The following is a 23,837-nucleotide window of genomic DNA, read 5'->3' as shown; positions in this document are numbered from 1 at the left end:
GGAGAGGATTTTCAGCTGAATGTGAGACATCTCCGCCCAGACACAGTGTCAGGAGTTACCCCGGGCAGACACACCTGGGTGCAGTGTGAGGGGCCGGCCGGTCACAGGTAGTCCGCCCTGATTCCAGGTGTTACGTTCCCTCTCTATTTCTGGTGCATTGTGGCATGTTCTCCATTTCATGGATCTCTGCTTGCTGTCAGGGAATAGAAGCCTTATTAATTACATCCCTTAATCACTGTAGGTATAACCTGGGCTGATACATTGTAACAAACACTCAGCGTCAGTTTCCAGCGTCTGAAGTAAAGAAAAAGGTGCTCATCCACTGACAGCAAGCAGCGCCACAATGAGGAGCTGAGGTTACACCTAGCTGTGAGCGAGATGGCCGTGAATTCCCAGCCGCCAGTACAGGGTGTGTCGCCCAACAGACAGGAGGGGGTTGAATAGGGAGGTTCAGAGCAGAACTTGCGGGACTGTTAGTGATGTGATATCCTCTGGAGAAGGAGGAGTCCCACTACTAGTTGTCAGGACCCCCTGTAATGTGGGGGATGTCAGGGAGGAGCACAGACGCCTGTATATATACTGGAAAATGACTCTCTGACTCACCAGCCACATCTCCCTCTGACAACAGCGGTGCCTCATCCTCTGGTAGGTGCCTCTATAGCTCACTGTCTGCACCGTCATAGACAAGACCTTGTATACTGTGTAGTCCCCTCCTGTCCGATGTACAGTCTGTGCTCCCTGCTCCGCTCTTGTATGTCGCCTGTGCTCCCTGTTCCGCTCTTGTATGTCGTCTGTGCTCCCTGCTCCGCTCTTGTATGTCGTCTGTGCTCCCTGCTCCGCTCTTGTATGTCGCCTGTGCTCCCTGCTCCGCTCTTGTATGTCGTCTGTGCTCCCTGCTCCGCTCTTGTATGTCGTCTGTGCTCCCTGCTCCGCTCTTGTATGTCGCCTGTGCTCCCTGCTCCGCTCTTGTATGTCGCCTGTGCTCCCTGCTCCGCTCTTGTATGTCGTCTGTGCTCCCTGCTCCGCTCTTGTATGTCGCCTGTGCTCCCTGCTCCGCTCTTGTATGTCGCCTGTGCTCCCTGCTCCGCTCTTGTATGTCGCCTGTGCTCCCTGCTCCGCTCTTGTATGTCGCCTGTGCTCCCTGCTCCGCTCTTGTATGTCGCCTGTGCTCCCTGCTCCGCTCTTGTATGTCGCCTGTGCTCCCTGCTCCGCTCTTGTATGTCGCCTGTGCTCCCTGCTCCGCTCTTGTATGTCGCCTGTGCTCCCTGCTCCGCTCTTGTATGTCGCCTGTGCTCCCTGCTCCGCTCTTGTATGTCGTCTGTGCTCCCTGCTCCGCTCTTGTATGTCGTCTGTGCTCCCTGCTCCGCTCTTGTATGTCGCCTGTGCTCCCTGCTCCGCTCTTGTATGTCGCCTGTGCTCCCTGCTCCGCTCTTGTATGTCGCCTGTGCTCCCTGCTCCGCTTTTGTATGTTGTCTGTGCTCCCTTCTCCGCTCTTGTATGTTGTCTGTGCTCCCTGCTCCGCTCTTGTATGTTGTCTGTGCTCCCTGCTCCGCTCTTGTATGTTGTCTGTGCTCTCCGCTCGTGCCTCCCGCTCAGTCTGCATGACATGTGATGTGTCCTGCACTCACATTTTTGTGTCTTTTCCTTGGACATTGTGATTTGGTGGCTGTCGCTTTGTGTATAGTAAAGGATTAGTGAGCAGCAAATGATCAGTGATTGCAGCAGCCGGACGGGATCACAGACAGACATTTTGCCTTTGGTAGATACCGTAATTGCAGGGATGATTTGCCTATGCCCTCGCCTCGGGCTTGGGGTGATATCTCCAGAAATTTTGCATATTACAGCGATTCCTTCATCTGCTGCGCTCGTCCTGCATTAGCATACTGCAGTACGGCCTCCTGTAGTTGCTGACCTCCCATCTGTGCTCTCTCCTCAGATCACAATGACTCTTCAGGACCAGATGATAGGCATCATCCTCACCTTTAATGATTATGCCAAAGGCGATGGAGATTGCAGCTCGCTGAGCCAGGCAGAGCTCTTCGAATTGGCAAAGAAAGAGTTTCCCGCACTAAGTGTAAATATGGCTGTCAAATATTCAGTGAGGGGGAACCCCCGTATCCCAGAATCAGGGAATTGCCCCCCCACCTCCATGTCTCAGAGCTCGGAGTCGGGAATCCCTCTCCCGCACTTCCCAGAGCCAGGAGATTGACCCCCCCCCCTTCCTGGCATCCCAGAGTCAGAGGATTCCCTTTCCCCGCTGCGTTCCAACAGTCGTGGGGGGGGGGAGGGCATATATTGTATCTAGTGACACTCAGTAACACTCCAGCTTCTTTTCCACAGCAAAACCAGAGCAAGGATGAGCTACTGAAGGGAATCTTTGGGAAGCTCGACATGGACGGAGATAAGAAGGTCGACTTTAAGGAGTTCATGCTTTTCATCAGCTGCCTGGCCATGGCCATAAAGGAGAGCATCTGTCAGTGAGGATGAACGCTACGGTATATGCCAATGCTACACGGATAATGTGGGGAGGGGGTTATACCTTGTTGAGATCTGACAATAAAATGTATAGATTTATTGTCAGGCTTCTGTGTCCTTCTTGTGAGGGTGCTGGGAATTCAGAGGAATGGAGGGGACATTCAAGGTTATTGTGGGGGACAGTCATCTACAAATCTTACCAAGTAAAAATCATCCCATAGTAACCAGTGGTAACACTGATCATACACACCGCACCATGGGATCACAAAGTGACCAGCGGTAACACTGACCGTACACACCACACCATGACATCACAAAATCATCCCATTGTAACCAGTGGTAACACTGATCATACACACCGCACCATGGGATCACAAAGTGACCAGCGGTAACACTGACCGTACACACCGCACCATGGGATCACAAAGTGATCAGCGGTAACACTGACTGTACACTCTGTACCATGAAATCACAAAATGATCAGCAGTAACACTGACCGCACATACCACAACATGGGATCACAAAGTGGCCAGCAGTAACACTGACCATACACACTGCACCATGGGATCACAAAGTGACTAGCGGTAACACTGACCATACACACGGTACTATGAGATCATGCAGTGACCAGCGGTAACACTGACCGTACACACCCCAACATGTGATCACAAAGTGACTAACGGTAACACTAACCGTACACACCGCAACATGGGATCACAAAGTAACCAGCCGTATCACTGACAGCACACACACAATACCGCCCCCCACCACATTACCACACACAATCCCGCCCCCACCACATTACCACACACAATCCTGCCCCCCACCACATTACCACACACAATCCTGCACCCCACCACTTTACCACACACAATCCTGCCCCTCACCACATTACCACACACAATCCCTCCCCCCAGCACATTACCACACACAATCCCGCCCCCCACCACATTACCACACATAATGCCACCCCCCACCACAAAACCACACACAATCCCGCCCCCCACCACATTACCACACACAAAAACGCCCCCCAACACATTACCACACATAATCCCACCCCCTCACCACATTACCACCACAATCCCGGCCCTCCACACATCACCACACACAATCCCGCCCCCCACCACATTACCACACATAATCCCGCTCCCCCACCACATTACCACAAATAATCCCGCCCCCACCACATTACCACACATAATCCCGCCCCCCACCACATTACCACACATAATCCCACCACATTACCACACATAATGCCGCCCCCCACCACATTACCACACACAATCCTGCCCCCCACCACATCACCACACACAATCCCGACCCCATCACATTACCACACATAATTCCGCCCCACCACATTACCACACACAATCCTGCCCCCCCCACCACATCACCACACACATTCCTGCCCCCCCACCACATTACCACACACAATCCCACCCCACCACATTACCACACACAATCCTGCCCCCCACCACATTACAAGACATAATCCCACCCCCCACCACATTACCACACACAATCCCGCCCCCACCACATCACAACACACAATCCCGCCCCCCACCACATTACCACACACAATCCTGCCCCCCCCCACATTACCACAATCCTGCCCCCCACATTACCACACGCAATCCCACCCCCCACTACATTACCACACAATCCCGCCCCCCCACCACATTACCACACATAATCCAGCCCCCCACCACATTACCACACATAATCCCGCCCCCCCACATTATCACACATAATCCTGCCCCCCACCACATTGCCACACATAATCCCACCCCCCCACAACATTACCACACACAATCCCGCCCCCCAGCAAATTACCACACACAATCCCGTCCCCCACCACATTACCACAAATAATGCCACCCCCATCACAAAACCACACACAATCCTGCCCCCCACCACATTACCACACACAATCCTGCCCCCAACCACATTACCACACACAATCCCGCCCCCCACCACATTACCACACACAATCCCACCCCCCTACCACACTACCACACACAATCCCACCCCCACCACATTACCACACACAAACCCGCCCCCCACCACATTACCACACACAAGCCTGCCCCCCACCACATTACCACACATAATCCCACATTACCACCACAATCCCGGCCCTCCACACATCACCACACATAATCCCGCCACCCCACCACATTACCACACATAATCCCGCCCCCCACCACATTACCACACACAATCCCACCCCCCAGCACATTACCAAACATAATCCCGCCCCCCCACCACATTACCACACACAATCCCGCCCCCCAGCACATTAACAAACATAATCCCGCCCCCCACCACATTACCACACACAATCCTGCCCCCCCACCACATTACCACACACAATCCCACCCGACCACATTACCACACACAATCCCGTCCCCCACCATATTACCACACACAATCCCGCCCCCACCACATCACAAGACACAATCCCGCCCCCCCACCACATCACAAGACACAATCCTACCCCGCCACCACATTACCACACACAATCCTACCCCGCCACCACATTACCACAATCCTGCCGCCCACATTACCACACGCAATCCCGCCTCCCACCACATTACCACACAATCCCACCCCCCCACATTATCACACATAATCCTGCCCCCCACCACATTACCACACATAATCCCCCCACCACATTGCCACACAAAATCCCACCCCCCACAACATTACCACACATAATCCCACCCCCACCCCATTACCACACATAATCCCGCCCACCCAGCACATTACCACACACAATCCCGCCCCCACCACATTACCACACACAATCCCGCCCCCACCTCATTACCATACATAATCCCGCCCCCCACCACATTACCACACATAATCCCCACCCACCACATGATCACACACAATCCCGCCCCCCAGCACATTACCACACACAATCCCGCCCCCCCACCACATTACCACACACAATCCCGCCCCAAATCTAAAACCACACATAATCACGCCCCCCACCACATTACCACACACAATCACGCCCCCCACAACATTACCACACACAATCCCGCCCCCCACCACATTACCACACACAATCCCGCCCCCCACCACCTTACCACACACAATCCCGCCCCCCACCACTTTACCACACATAATCCCGCCCCCCATCACATCACCACACATAATCCGAGCCCCACCACATTACCACACATAATCCCGCCCCCCCACATTATCACACATAATCCTGCCCCCCACCACATTATCACACATAATCCCCCCACCACATTGCCACACAAAATCCCACCCCCCCACAACATTACCACACATAATCCCGCCCCCCACCACTTTTCCACACATAATCCCGCACCTCCACCACATTACCACACATAATCCCGCCCCCCACCACATTACCACACATAATCCCGCCCCCCCACCACATTACCACACATAATCCCACCCCCCCAGCACATTACCACACACAATCCCGCCCCCACCACATTACCACACATAATCCCGCCCCCACCTCATTACCACACATAATCCCGCCCCCGCACCACATTACCACACACAATCCCGCCCCCACCACATTACCACACATAATCCCGCCCCCGCACCACATTACCACACACAATCCCGCCCCCACCACATTACCACACATAATCCCGACCCCCACCATATTACCACACACAATCCCGCCCCCACCACATCACAAGACACAATCCCGCCCCCCCACCACATTTTCACACACAATCCCACCCCCCCACCACATTACCACACGCAATCCTACCCCGCCACCACATTACCACAATCCTGCCCCCCACATTACCACACGCAATCCCACCCCCCCACATTAAAACACACAATCCCACCACTTTACCACACAATCCCGCCCCCACCACATTACCACACATAATCCCGGCCCCACCACATTACCACACATAATCCCGCCCCCCCACATTATCACACATAATTCTGCCCCCCACCACATTACCACACATAATCCCACCCCCCACCCCATTACCACACATAATCCTGCCCCCCACCACATTACCACACATAATCCCACCCCCCACCACATTACCACACATAATCCCGCCCACCCAGCACATTACCACACACAATCCCGCCCCTCACCACATTACCACACACAATCCCGCCCCAAATCTAAAACCACACATAATCACGCCCCCCACCACATTACCACACACAATCCCGCCCCCCACCACATTACCACACACAATCCCGCCCCCCACCACATTACCACACACAATCCCGCCCCCCACCACTTTACCACACATAATCCCGCCCCCCACCACATCACCACACATAATCCGAGCCCCACCACATTACCACACATAATCCCGCCCCCCCCCACATTATCACACATAATCCTGCCCCCAACACATTACCACACATAATCCCCCCACCACATTGCCACACAAAATCCCCCCCCACAACATTACCACACATAATCCCGCCCCCCACCACTTTTCCACACATAATCCCGCACCTCCACCACATTACCACACATAATCCCGCCCCCACCACATTACCACACATAATCCCGCCCCCCCACCACATTACCACACATAATCCCACCCCCCCAGCACATTACCACACACAATCCCGCCCCCACCACATTACCACACATAATCCCGCCCCCACCTCATTACCACACATAATCCCGCCCCCCCACCACATTACCACACATAATCCCGCCCCCCCACCACATTACCACACATAATCCCGCCCCCCCACCACAATACCACACACAATCCCACCCCCACCACATTACCACACATAATCCCGCCCCCCACCACATTACCACACATAATCCAGCCCCTCCACCACATTACCACACCAAATCCCGCTCCTTCACCACATTATCACACACAATCCCGTACCCCACCACATTACCACACACAATCCCGCCCCCCACCACATTACCACACATAATCCCGCCCCCGCACCACATTACCACACACAATCCCGCCCCCTCCACATTACCACACATAATCCCGCCCCCCGCCTCATTACCACACATAATCCCGACCCCCAACACATTACCACACATAATCCCACCCCCCCAGCACTTTACCACACACAATCTTGCCCCCCCACCACATTACCACACACAATCCCGCCCCAAATCTAATACCACACATAATCCCGCCCCCCACCACATTACCACACACAATCCCACCCCCCACCACATTACCACACAATCCCACCCCCCCACATTACCACACACAATCCCGCCCCCCCACCACTTTACCACACATAATCCCAGCCCCACCACATTAGCACACATAATCCCAGCCCCACCACATTACCACACATAATCCCGCCCCCCCACATTATCACACATAATCCTGCCCCCCACCGCATTACCACACATAATCCCGCACCTCCACCACATTACCACACATAATCCCGCCCCCCACCACATTACCACACATAATCACGCCCCCCACCACATTACCACACATAATCCCGCCCCCACCACATTATCACACATAATCCAGCCCCTCCACCACATTACCACACCAAATCCCGCTCCTCCACCACATTATCACACACAATCCCGCCCCCCACCACATTACCACACACAATCCCGCCCCCCACCACATTACCACACACAATCCCGCCCCCCACCACATTACCACACATAATCCCGCCCCCGCACCACATTACCACACACAATCCCGCCCCCTCCACATTACCACACATAATCCCGCCCCCCACCACATTACCACACATAATCCCGCCCCCCACCACATTACCACACATAATCCCACCCCCCCAGCACATTACCACACACAATCCCGCCCCCACCACATTACCACACATAATCCCGCCCCCACCTCATTACCACACATAATCCCGCCCCCACCACATTACCACACACAATCCCGCCCCCCCACCACAATACCACACACAATCCCGCCCCCACCACATTACTACACATAATCCCGCCCCCCACCTCATTACCACACATAATCCCGCCCCCCACCACATTACCACACATAATCCAGCCCCTCCACCACATTACCACACCAAATCCCGCTCCTCCACCACATTATCACACACAATCCCGCCCCCCACCACATTACCACACACAATCCCGCCCCCCACCACATTACCACACACAATCCCGCCCCCCACCACATTACCACACACATTCCCGCCCCCCACCACATTACCACACATAATCCCACCCCCGCACCACATTACCACACACAATCCCGCCCCCTCCACATTACCACACATAATCCCGCCCGCCGCCTCATTACCACACATAATCCCGACCCCCAACACATTACCACACATAATCCCACCCCCCCAGCACTTTACCACACACAATCCCGCCCCAAATCTAATACCACACATAATCCCGCCCCCCACCACATTACCACACACAATCCCACCCCCCACCACATTACCACACAATCCCACCCCCCCCACATTACCACACACAATCCCGCCCCCCCACCACTTTACCACACATAATCCCAGCCCCACCACATTAGCACACATAATCCCAGCCCCACCACATTACCACACATAATCCCGCCCCCCCCACATTATCACACATAATCCTGCCCCCCACCGCATTACCACACATAAACCCGCACCTCCACCACATTACCACACATAATCCCGCCCCCCACCACATTACCACACATAATCACGCCCCCCACCACATTACCACACATAATCCCGCCCCCACCACATTATCACACATAATCCAGCCCCTCCACCACATTACCACACCAAATCCCGCTCCTCCACCACATTACCACACATAATCCCGCCCCCCACCACATTACCACACACAATCCCGCCCCCTCCACATTACCACACATAATCCCGCCCCCCGCCTCATTAACACACATAATCCCGACCCCCAACACATTACCACACATAATCCCACCCCCCCAGCACTTTACCACACACAATCCTGCCCCCCCACCACATTACCACACACAATCCCACCCCAAATCTAATACCACACATAATCCCACCCCCCCACATTACCACACACAATCCCGCCCCCCCACTACTTTACCACACATAATCCCAGCCCCACCACATTAGCACACATAATCCCAGCCCCACCACATTACCACACATAATCCCACCCCCCCACATTATCACACATAATCCTGCCCCCCACCGCAATACCACACATAATCCCGCACCTCCACCACATTACCACACATAATCCCGCCCCCCACCACATTACCACACATAATCCCGCCACCACCTCATTACCACGCATAATCCCGCCCCCACCACATTACCACACATAATCCCGCCCCCCACCACATTACCACACGTAATCCCGCATCTCCACCACATTACCACACATAATCCCGCCCCCCCAGCACATTACCACACACAATCACGCCCCCACCACATTACCACACATAATCCCGCCCCCACCTCATTACCACACACAATCCCGCCCCCACCACAATACCACACATAATCCCGCCCCCCACCTCATTACCACACTTAATCCCGCCCCCCCCACATTACCACACATAATCCAGCCCCTCCACCACATTACCACACCAAATCCCGCTCCTCCACCACATGATCACACACAATCCCGCCCCCCACCACATTACCACACACAATCCCGCCCCCAATCTAATACCACCCATAATCACGCCCCCCACCACTTTACCACACATAATCCCGCATCTCCACCACATTACCACACATAATCCCGCCCCCCCCAGCACATTACCACACACAATCCCGCCCCCACCACATTACCACACATTACCACACACAATCCCGCCCCCACCACAATACCACACATAATCCCGCCCCCCACCTCATTACCACACATAATCCCGCCCCCCCACATTACCACACATAATCCAGCCCCTCCACCACATTACCACACCAAATCTCGCTCCTCCACCACATGATCACACACAATCCCGCCCCCAATTTAATACCACACATAACCACGCCCCCCACCACATTACCACACACAATGCCGCCCCCCACCACATTACCACACATAATCCCGCCCCCGCACCACATTACCACACACAATCCCGCCCCCACCACATTACCACACATAATCCCGCCCCCCGCCTCATTTCCACACATAATCCGGCCCCCCCATCTCATTACCACACATAATCCCGCCCCCCACCACATTACCACACATAATCCCGCCCCCACCTCATTACCACACATAATCCCGCCCCCCACCACATTACCACACATAATCCATCCCCTCCACCACATTACCACACCAAATCCCACTCCTCCACCACATGATCACACACAATCCCGCCCCCCACCACATTACCACACACAATCCCGCCCCCCAACACATTACCACACACAATTCCGCCCCCAATCTAATACCACACATAATAACGCCCTCCACCACATTACCACACACAATCCCGCCCCCCACCACTTTACCACACACAATCCCGCCCCCCACCACATTACCACACATAATCCCGCCCCCGCACCACATTACCACACACAATCCCGCCCCCACCACATTACCACACATAATCCCGCCCCCCGCCTCATTACCACACATAATCCGGCCCCCCCATCTCATTCCCACACATAATCCCGCCCCCCACCACATTACCACACATAATCCCGCCACCACCTCATTACCATACATAATCCCGCCCCCACCAAATTACCACACATAATCCCGCCCCCCACCACATTACCACACATAATCCCGCATCTCCACCACATTACCACACATAATCCCGCCCCCCCAGCACATTACCACACACAATCCCACCCCCACCACATTACCACACATAATCCCGCCCCCACCTCATTACCATACATAATCCCGCCACCACCACATTACCACACATTACCACACACAATCCCGCCCCCACCACAATACCACACATAATCCCGCCCCCCCCTCATTACCACACATAATCCCGCCCCCCCACATTACCACACATAATCCAGCCCCTCCACCACATTACCACACCAAATCTCGCTCCTCCACCACATGATCACACACAATCCCGCCCCCCACCACATTACCACACACAATCCCGCCCCCAATCTAATACCACACATAATCACGCCCCCCACCACATTACCACACACAATCCCGCCCCCCACCACATTACCACACATAATCCCGCCCCCGCACCACATTACCACACACAATCCCGCCCCCACCACATTACCACACATAATCCCGCCCCCCTCCTCATTACCACACACAATCCTGCCCCCCCACCACATTACCACACACAATCCCACCCGACCACATTACCACACACAATCCCGACCCCCACCATATTACCACACACAATCCCGCCCCCACCACATCACAAGACACAATCCCGCCCCCCCACCACATTTTCACACACAATCCCACCCCCCCACCACATTACCACACACAATCCTACCCCGCCACCACATTACCACAATCCTGCCCCCCACATTACCACACGCAATCCCACCCCCCCACATTAAAACACACAATCCCACCACTTCACCACACAATCCCGCCCCCACCACATTACCACACATAATCCCGGCCCCACCACATTACCACACATAATCCCGCCCCCCCACATTATCACACATAATCCTGCCCCCCAACACATTACCACACATAATCCCACCCCCCCAGCACTTTACCACACACAATCCCGCCCCCCCACCACATTACCACACACAATCCCGCCCCAAATCTAATACCACACATAATCCCGCCCCCACCACATTACCACACACAATCCCACCCCCCACCACATTACCACACAATCCCACCCCCCCACATTACCACACATAATCCCGACCCCCAACACATTACCACACATAATCCCACCCCCCCAGCACTTTACCACACACAATCCCGCACCAAATCTAATACCACACATAATCCCGCCCCCACCACATTACCACACACAATCCCACCCCCCACCACATTACCACACAATCCCACCCCCCCACATTACCACACACAATCCCGCCCCCCCACCACTTTACCACACATAATCCCACCCCCGCACCACATTACCACACACAATCCCGCCCCCTCCACATTACCACACATAATCCCGCCCCCCACCACATTAGCACACATAATCACAGCCCCACCACATTACCACACACAATCCCGCCCCCCACCACATTACCACACATAATCCCACCCCCGCACCACATTACCACACACAATCCCGCCCCCTCCACATTACCACACATAATCCCGCCCGCCGCCTCATTACCACACATAATGCCGACCCCCAACACATTACCACACATAATCCCACCCCCCCAGCACTTTACCACACACAATCCCGCCCCCCCACCACATTACCACACACAATCCCGCCCCAAATCTAATACCACACATAATCCCGCCCCCCACCACATTACCACACACAATCCCACCCCGCACCACATTACCACACAATCCCACCCCCCACATTACCACACACAATCCCGCCACCCCACCACTTTACCACACATAATCCCAGCCCCACCACATTAGCACACATAATCCCAGCCCCACCACATTGCCACACATAATCCCGCCCCCCCCACATTATCACACATAATCCTGCCCCCCACCGCATTACCACACATAATCCCGCACCTCCACCACATTACCACACATAATCTCGCCCCCCACCACATTACCACACACAATCCCACCCCCCACCACATTACCACACAATCCCACCCCCCCACATTACCACACACAATCCCGCCCCCCCACCACTTTACCACACATAATCCCAGCCCCACCACATTAGCACACATAATCCCAGCCCCACCACATTACCACACATAATCCCGCCCCCCCACATTATCACACATAATCCCGCCCCCCACCACATTACCACACACAATCCCGCCCCCCACCACATTACCACACACAATCCCGCCCCCCACCACATTACCACACATAATCCCACCCCCGCACCACATTACCACACATAATCCCGCCCGCCGCCTCATTACCACACATAATCCCGACCCCCAACACATTACCACACATAATCCCACCCCCCCAGCACTTTACCACACACAATCCCGCCCCAAATCTAATACCACACATAATCCCGCCCCCCACCACATTACCACACACAATCCCACCCCCCACCACATTACCACACAATCCCACCCCCCCACATTACCACACACAATCCCGCCCCCCCACCACTTTACCACACATAATCCCAGCCCCACCACATTAGCACACATAATCCCAGCCCCACCACATTACCACACATAATCCCGCCCCCCCCACATTATCACACATAATCCTGCCCCCCACCGCATTACCACACATAAACCCGCACCTCCACCACATTACCACACATAATCCCGCCCCCCACCACATTACCACACATAATCACGCCCCCCACCACATTACCACACATAATCCCGCCCCCACCACATTATCACACATAATCCAGCCCCTCCACCACATTACCACACCAAATCCCGCTCCTCCACCACATTATCACACACAATCCCGCCCCCACCACATTACCACACACAATCCCGCCCCCCACCACATTACCACACACAATCTTGCCCCCCACCACATTACCACACATAATCCCGCCCCCGCACCACATTACCACACACAATCCCGCCCCCTCCACATTACCACACATAATCCCGCCCCCCGCCTCATTACCACACATAATCCCGACCCCCAACACATTACCACACATAATCCCACCCCCCCAGCACTTTACCACACACAATCCTGCCCCCCCACCACATTACCACACACAATCCCGCCCCAAATCTAATACCACACATAATCCCACCCCCCCACATTACCACACACAATCCCGCCCCCCCACTACTTTACCACACATAATCCCAGCCCCACCACATTAGCACACATAATCCCAGCCCCACCACATTACCACACATAATCCCACCCCCCCACATTATCACACATAATCCTGCCCCCCACCGCATTACCACACATAATCCCGCACCTCCACCACATTACCACACATAATCCCGCCACCACCTCATTACCACGCATAATCCCGCCCCCACCACATTACCACACATAATCCCGCCCCCCACCACATTACCACACGTAATCCCGCATCTCCACCACATTACCACACATAATCCCGCCCCCCCAGCACATTACCACACACAATCACGCCCCCACCACATTACCACACATAATCCCGCCCCCACCTCATTACCACACACAATCCCGCCCTCACCACAATACCACACATAATCCCGCCCCCCACCTCATTACCACACTTAATCCCGCCCCACCACATTACCACACATAATCCAGCCCCTCCACCACATTACCACACCAAATCCCGTTCCTCCACCACATGATCACACACAATCCCGCCCCCACCACATTACCACACACAATCCCGCCCCCAATCTAATACCACCCATAATCACGCCCCCCACCACTTTACCACACATAATCCCGCATCTCCACCACATTACCACACATAATCCCGCCCCCCCCAGCACATTACCACACACAATCCCGCCCCCACCACATTACCACACATTACCACACACAATCCCGCCCCCACCACAATACCACACATAATCCCGCCCCCCACCTCATTACCACACATAATCCCGCCCCCCCACATTACCACACATAATCCAGCCCCTCCACCACATTACCACACCAAATCTCGCTCCTCCACCACATGATCACACACAATCCCGCCCCCAATTTAATACCACACAACCACGCCCCCCACCACATTACCACACACAATCCCGCCCCCCACCACATTACCACACATAATCCCGCCCCCGCACCACATTACCACACACAATCCCGCCCCCACCACATTACCACACATAATCCCGCCCCCCGCCTCATTTCCACACATAATCCGGCCCCCCCATCTCATTACCACACATAATCCCGCCCCCCACCACATTACCACACATAATCCCGCCCCCACCTCATTACCACACATAATCCCGCCCCCCACCACATTACCACACATAATCCATCCCCTCCACCACATTACCACACCAAATCCCACTCCTCCACCACATGATCACACACAATCCCGCCCCCACCACATTACCACACACAATCCCACCCCCCACCACATTACCACACAATCCCACCCCCCCACATTACCACACATAATCCCGACCCCCAACACATTACCACACATAATCCCACCCCCCCAGCACTTTACCACACACAATCCCGCCCCAAATCTAATACCACACATAATCCCGCCCCCACCACATTACCACACACAATCCCACCCCCCACCACATTACCACACAATCCCACCCCCCCACATTACCACACACAATCCCGCCCCCCCACCACTTTACCACACATAATCCCACCCCCGCACCACATTACCACACACAATCCCGCCCCCTCCACATTACCACACATAATCCCGCCCCCCACCACATTAGCACACATAATCCCAGCCCCACCACATTACCACACACAATCCCGCCCCCCACCACATTACCACACATAATCCCACCCCCGCACCACATTACCACACACAATCCCGCCCCCTCCACATTACCACACATAATCCCGCCCGCCGCCTCATTACCACACATAATCCCGACCCCCAACACATTACCACACATAATCCCACCCCCCCAGCACTTTACCACACACAATCCCGCCCCCCCACCACATTACCACACACAATCCCGCCCCAAATCTAATACCACACATAATCCCGCCCCCCACCACATTACCACACACAATCCCACCCCGCACCACATTACCACACAATCCCACCCCCCCACATTACCACACACAATCCCGCCACCCCACCACTTTACCACACATAATCCCAGCCCCACCACATTAGCACACATAATCCCAGCCCCACCACATTGCCACACATAATCCCGCCCCCCCCACATTATCACACATAATCCTGCCCCCCACCGCATTACCACACATAATCCCGCACCTCCACCACATTACCACACATAATCTCGCCCCCCACCACATTACCACACACAATCCCACCCCCCACCACATTACCACACAATCCCACCCCCCCACATTACCACACACAATCCCGCCCCCCCACCACTTTACCACACATAATCCCAGCCCCACCACATTAGCACACATAATCCCAGCCCCACCACATTACCACACATAATCCCGCCCCCCCCACATTATCACACATAATCCTGCCCCCCACCACATTACCACACACAATCCCGCCCCCCACCACATTACCACACATAATCCCGCCCCCACCACATTATCACACATAATCCAGCCCCTCCACCACATTACCACACCAAATCCCGCTCCTCCACCACATTATCACACACAATCCCGCCCCCACCACATTACCACACACAATCCCGCCCCCCACCACATTACCACACACAATCTTGCCCCCCACCACATTACCACACATAATCCCGCCCCCGCACCACATTACCACACACAATCCCGCCCCCTCCACATTACCACACATAATCCCGCCCCCCGCCTCATTACCACACATAATCCCGACCCCCAACACATTACCACACATAATCCCACCCCCCCAGCACTTTACCACACACAATCCTGCCCCCCCACCACATTACCACACACAATCCCGCCCCAAATCTAATACCACACATAATCCCACCCCCCCACATTACCACACACAATCCCGCCCCCCCACTACTTTACCACACATAATCCCAGCCCCACCACATTAGCACACATAATCCCAGCCCCACCACATTACCACACATAATCCCACCCCCCCACATTATCACACATAATCCTGCCCCCCACCGCATTACCACACATAATCCCGCACCTCCACCACATTACCACACATAATCCCGCCCCCCACCACATTACCACACATAATCCCGCCACCACCTCATTACCACGCATAATCCCGCCCCCACCACATTACCACACATAATCCCGCCCCCCACCACATTACCACACGTAATCCCGCATCTCCACCACATTACCACACATAATCCCGCCCCCCCAGCACATTACCACACACAATCACGCCCCCACCACATTACCACACATAATCCCGCCCCCACCTCATTACCACACACAATCCCGCCCCCACCACAATACCACACATAATCCCGCCCCCCACCTCATTACCACACTTAATCCCGCCCCCCCACATTACCACACATAATCCAGCCCCTCCACCACATTACCACACCAAATCCCGCTCCTCCACCACATGATCACACACAATCCCGCCCCCCACCACATTACCACACACAATCCCGCCCCCAATCTAATACCACCCATAATCACGCCCCCCACCACTTTACCACACATAATCCCGCATCTCCACCACATTACCACACATAATCCCGCCCCCCCCAGCACATTACCACACACAATCCCGCCCCCACCACATTACCACACATTACCACACACAATCCCGCCCCCACCACAATACCACACATAATCCCGCCCCCCACCTCATTGCCACACATAATCCCGCCCCCCCACATTACCACACATAATCCAGCCCCTCCACCACATTACCACACCAAATCTCGCTCCTCCACCACATGATCACACACAATCCCGCCCCCAATTTAATACCACACATAACCACGCCCCCCACCACATTACCACACATAATCCCGCCCCCGCACCACATTACCACACACAATCCCGCCCCCACCACATTACCACACATAATCCCGCCCCCCGCCTCATTTCCACACATAATCCGGCCCCCCCATCTCATTACCACACATAATCCCGCCCCCCACCACATTACCACACATAATCCCGCCCCCACCTCATTACCACACATAATCCCGCCCCCCACCACATTACCACACATAATCCATCCCCTCCACCACATTACCACACCAAATCCCACTCCTCCACCACATGATCACACACAATCCCGCCCCCCACCACATTACCACACACAATCCCGCCCCCCAACACATTACCACACACAATTCCGCCCCCAATCTAATACCACACATAATAACGCCCTCCACCACATTACCACACACAATCCCGCCCCCACCACTTTACCACACACAATCCCGCCCCCCACCACATTACCACACATAATCCCGCCCCCGCACCACATTACCACACACAATCCCGCCCCCACCACATTACCACACATAATCCCGCCCCCCGCCTCATTACCACACATAATCCGGCCCCCCCATCTCATTCCCACACATAATCCCGCCCCCCACCACATTACCACACATAATCCCGCCACCACCTCATTACCATACATAATCCCGCCCCCACCAAATTACCACACATAATCCCGCCCCCCACCACATTACCACACATAATCCCGCATCTCCACCACATTACCACACATAATCCCGCCCCCCCAGCACATTACCACACACAATCCCACCCCCACCACATTACCACACATAATCCCGCCCCCACCTCATTACCATACATAATCCCGCCCCCCCACATTACCACACATAATCCAGCCCCTCCACCACATTACCACACCAAATCTCGCTCCTCCACCACATGATCACACACAATCCCGCCCCCCACCACATTACCACACACAATCCCGCCCCCAATCTAATACCACACATAATCACGCCCCCCACCACATTACCACACACAATCCCGCCCCCCACCACATTACCACACATAATCCCGCCCCCGCACCACATTACCACACACAATCCCGCCCCCACCACATTACCACACATAATCCCGCCCCCCTCCTCATTACCACACACAATCCTGCCCCCCACCACATTACCACACACAATCCCACCCGACCACATTACCACACACAATCCCGACCCCCACCATATTACCACACACAATCCCGCCCCCACCACATCACAAGACACAATCCCGCCCCCCCACCACATTTTCACACACAATCCCACCCCCCCACCACATTACCACACACAATCCTACCCCGCCACCACATTACCACAATCCTGCCCCCCACATTACCACACGCAATCCCACCCCCCCACATTAAAACACACAATCCCACCACTTTACCACACAATCCCGCCCCCACCACATTACCACACATAATCCCGGCCCCACCACATTACCACACATAATCCCGCCCCCCACATTATCACACATAATCCTGCCCCCCAACACATTACCACACATAATCCCACCCCCCAGCACTTTACCACACACAATCCCGCCCCCCCACCACATTACCACACACAATCCCGCCCCAAATCTAATACCACACATAATCCCGCCTCCACCACATTACCACACACAATCCCACCCCCCACCACATTACCACACAATCCCACCCCCCCACATTACCACACATAATCCCGACCCCCAACACATTACCACACATAATCCCACCCCCCCAGCACTTTACCACACACAATCCCGCCCCAAATCTAATACCACACATAATCCCGCCCCCACCACATTACCACACACAATCCCACCCCCCACCACATTACCACACAATCCCACCCCCCCACATTACCACACACAATCCCGCCCCCCCACCACTTTACCACACATAATCCCACCCCCGCACCACATTACCACACACAATCCCGCCCCCTCCACATTACCACACATAATCCCGCCCCCCACCACATTAGCACACATAATCCCAGCCCCACCACATTACCACACACAATCCCGCCCCCCACCACATTACCACACATAATCCCACCCCCGCACCACATTACCACACACAATCCCGCCCCCTCCACATTACCACACATAATCCCGCCCGCCGCCTCATTACCACACATAATCCCGACCCCCAACACATTACCACACATAATCCCACCCCCCCAGCACTTTACCATACACAATCCCGCCCCCCCACCACATTACCACACACAATCCCGCCCCAAATCTAATACCACACATAATCCCGCCCCCCACCACATTACCACACACAATCCCACCCCGCACCACATTACCACACAATCCCACCCCCCCACATTACCACACACAATCCCGCCACCCCACCACTTTACCACACATAATCCCAGCCCCACCACATTAGCACACATAATCCCAGCCCCACCACATTGCCACACATAATCCCGCCCCCCCCACATTATCACACATAATCCTGCCCCCCACCGCATTACCACACATAATCCCGCACCTCCACCACATTACCACACATAATCTCGCCCCCCACCACATTACCACACACAATCCCACCCCCCACCACATTACCACACAATCCCACCCCCCCACATTACCACACACAATCCCACCCCCCCACCACTTTACCACACATAATCCCAGCCCCACCACATTAGCACACATAATCCCAGCCCCACCACATTACCACACATAATCCCGCCCCCCCCACATTATCACACATAATCCCGCCCCCCACCACATTACCACACATAATCCCGCCCCCCACCACATTACCACACACAATCCCACCCCCGCACCACATTACCACACATAATCCCGCCCGCCGCCTCATTACCACACATAATCCCGACCCCCAACACATTACCACACATAATCCCACCCCCCCAGCACTTTACCACACACAATCCCGCCCCAAATCTAATACCACACATAATCCCGCCCCCCACCACATTACCACACACAATCCCACCCCCCACCACATTACCACACAATCCCACCCCCCCACATTACCACACACAATCCCGCCCCCCCACCACTTTACCACACATAATCCCAGCCCCACCACATTAGCACACATAATCCCAGCCCCACCACATTACCACACATAATCCCGCCCCCCCCGCATTACCACACATAATCCCGCACCTCCACCACATTACCACACATAATCCCGCCCCCCACCACATTACCACACATAATCACGCCCCCCACCACATTACCACACATAATCCCGCCCCCACCACATTATCACACATAATCCAGCCCCTCCACCACATTACCACACCAAATCCCACTCCTCCACCACATTATCACACACAATCCCGCCCCCCACCACATTACCACACACAATCCCGCCCCCCACCACATTACCACACACAATCCCGCCCCCCACCACATTACCACACATAATCCCGCCCCCGCACCACATTACCACACACAATCCCGCCCCCTCCACATTACCACACATAATCCCGCCCCCCGCCTCATTACCACACATAATCCCGACCCCCAACACATTACCACACATAATCCCACCCCCCCAGCACTTTACCACACACAATCCTGCCCCCCCACCACATTACCACACACAATCCCGCCCCAAATCTAATACCACACATAATCCCACCCCCCCACATTACCACACACAATCCCGCCCCCCCACTACTTTACCACACATAATCCCAGCCCCACCACATTAGCACACATAATCCCAGCCCCACCACATTACCACACATAATCCCGCCCCCCCACATTATCACACATAATCCTGCCCCCCACCGCATTACCACACATAATCCCGCACCTCCACCACATTACCACACATAATCCCGCCCCCCACCACATTACCACACATAATCCCGCCACCACCTCATTACCACGCATAATCCCGCCCCCACCACATTACCACACATAATCCCGCCCCCCACCACATTACCACACGTAATCCCGCATCTCCACCACATTACCACACATAATCCCGCCCCCCCAGCACATTACCACACACAATCACGCCCCCACCACATTACCACACATAATCCCGCCCCCACCACAATACCACACATAATCCCGCCCCCCACCTCATTACCACACTTAATCCCGCCCCCCCACATTACCACACATAATCCAGCCCCTCCACCACATTACCACACCAAATCCCGCTCCTCCACCACATGATCACACACAATCCCGCCCCCCACCACATTACCACACACAATCCCGCCCCCAATCTAATACCACCCATAATCACGCCCCCCACCACTTTACCACACATAATCCCGCATCTCCACCACATTACCACACATAATCCCACCCCCCCCAGCACATTACCACACACAATCCCGCCCCCACCACATTACCACACATTACCACACACAATCCCGCCCCCACCACAATACCACACATAATCCCGCCCCCCACCTCATTACCACACATAATCCCGCCCCCCCACATTACCACACATAATCCAGCCCCTCCACCACATTACCACACCAAATCTCGCTCCTCCACCACATGATCACACACAATCCCGCCCCCAATTTAATACCACACATAACCACGCCCCCCACCACATTACCACACACAATCCCGCCCCCCACCATATTACCACACATAATCCCGCCCCCGCACCACATTACCACACACAATCCCGCCCCCACCACATTACCACACATAATCCCGCCCCCGCCTCATTTCCACACATAATCCGGCCCCCCCATCTCATTACCACACATAATCCCGCCCCCCACCACATTACCACACATAATCCCGCCCCCACCTCATTACCACACATAATCCCGCCCCCCACCACATTACCACACATAATCCATCCCCTCCACCACATTACCACACCAAATCCCACTCCTCCACCACATGATCACACACAATCCCGCCCCCCACCACATTACCACACACAATCCCGCCCCCCAACACATTACCACACACAATTCCGCCCCCAATCTAATACCACACATAATAACGCCCTCCACCACATTACCACACACAATCCCGCCCCCCACCACTTTACCACACACAATCCCGCCCCCCACCACATTACCACACATAATCCCGCCCCCGCACCACATTACCACACACAATCCCGCCCCCACCACATTACCACACATAATCCCGCCCCCCGCCTCATTACCACACATAATCCGGCCCCCCCATCTCATTCCCACACATAATCCCGCCCCCCACCACATTACCACACATAATCCCGCCACCACCTCATTACCATACATAATCCCGCCCCCACCAAATTACCACACATAATCCCGCCCCCCACCACATTACCACACATAATCCCGCATCTCCACCACATTACCACACATAATCCCGCCCCCCCAGCACATTACCACACACAATCCCACCCCCACCACATTACCACACATAATCCCGCCCCCACCTCATTACCATACATAATCCCGCCACCACCACATTACCACACATTACCACACACAATCCCGCCCCCACCACAATACCACACATAATCCCGCCCCCCCCTCATTACCACACATAATCCCGCCCCCCCACATTACCACACATAATCCAGCCCCTCCACCACATTACCACACCAAATCTCGCTCCTCCACCACATGATCACACACAATCCCGCCCCCCACCACATTACCACACACAATCCCGCCCCCAATCTAATACCACACATAATCACGCCCCCCACCACATTACCACACACAATCCCGCCCCCCACCACATTACCACACATAATCCCGCCCCCGCACCACATTAC

General features: G+C 54.9%; 1 protein-coding gene across 1 annotated transcript; it reads left to right on the top strand.

Moving 5' to 3' along the window:
- Positions 1–505: 505 nt before the first annotated feature.
- On the top strand, positions 506–2,575 carry LOC143766827 (protein S100-A4-like). Its single transcript, XM_077254809.1, has 3 exons — positions 506–645; positions 1,937–2,074; positions 2,341–2,575. The coding sequence occupies exons 2-3, from the start codon at positions 1,943–1,945 to the stop codon at positions 2,479–2,481; spliced, it is 273 nt and encodes a 90-aa protein (XP_077110924.1). The 5' UTR covers positions 506–645; positions 1,937–1,942; the 3' UTR covers positions 2,482–2,575.
- Positions 2,576–23,837: the final 21,262 nt, after the last annotated feature.

Source organism: Ranitomeya variabilis, chromosome 1 (assembly GCF_051348905.1).
Source record: "Ranitomeya variabilis isolate aRanVar5 chromosome 1, aRanVar5.hap1, whole genome shotgun sequence".
Taxonomy (NCBI): domain Eukaryota; kingdom Metazoa; phylum Chordata; class Amphibia; order Anura; family Dendrobatidae; genus Ranitomeya; species Ranitomeya variabilis.
This window is presented reverse-complemented; position numbering and strand designations above follow the sequence as displayed.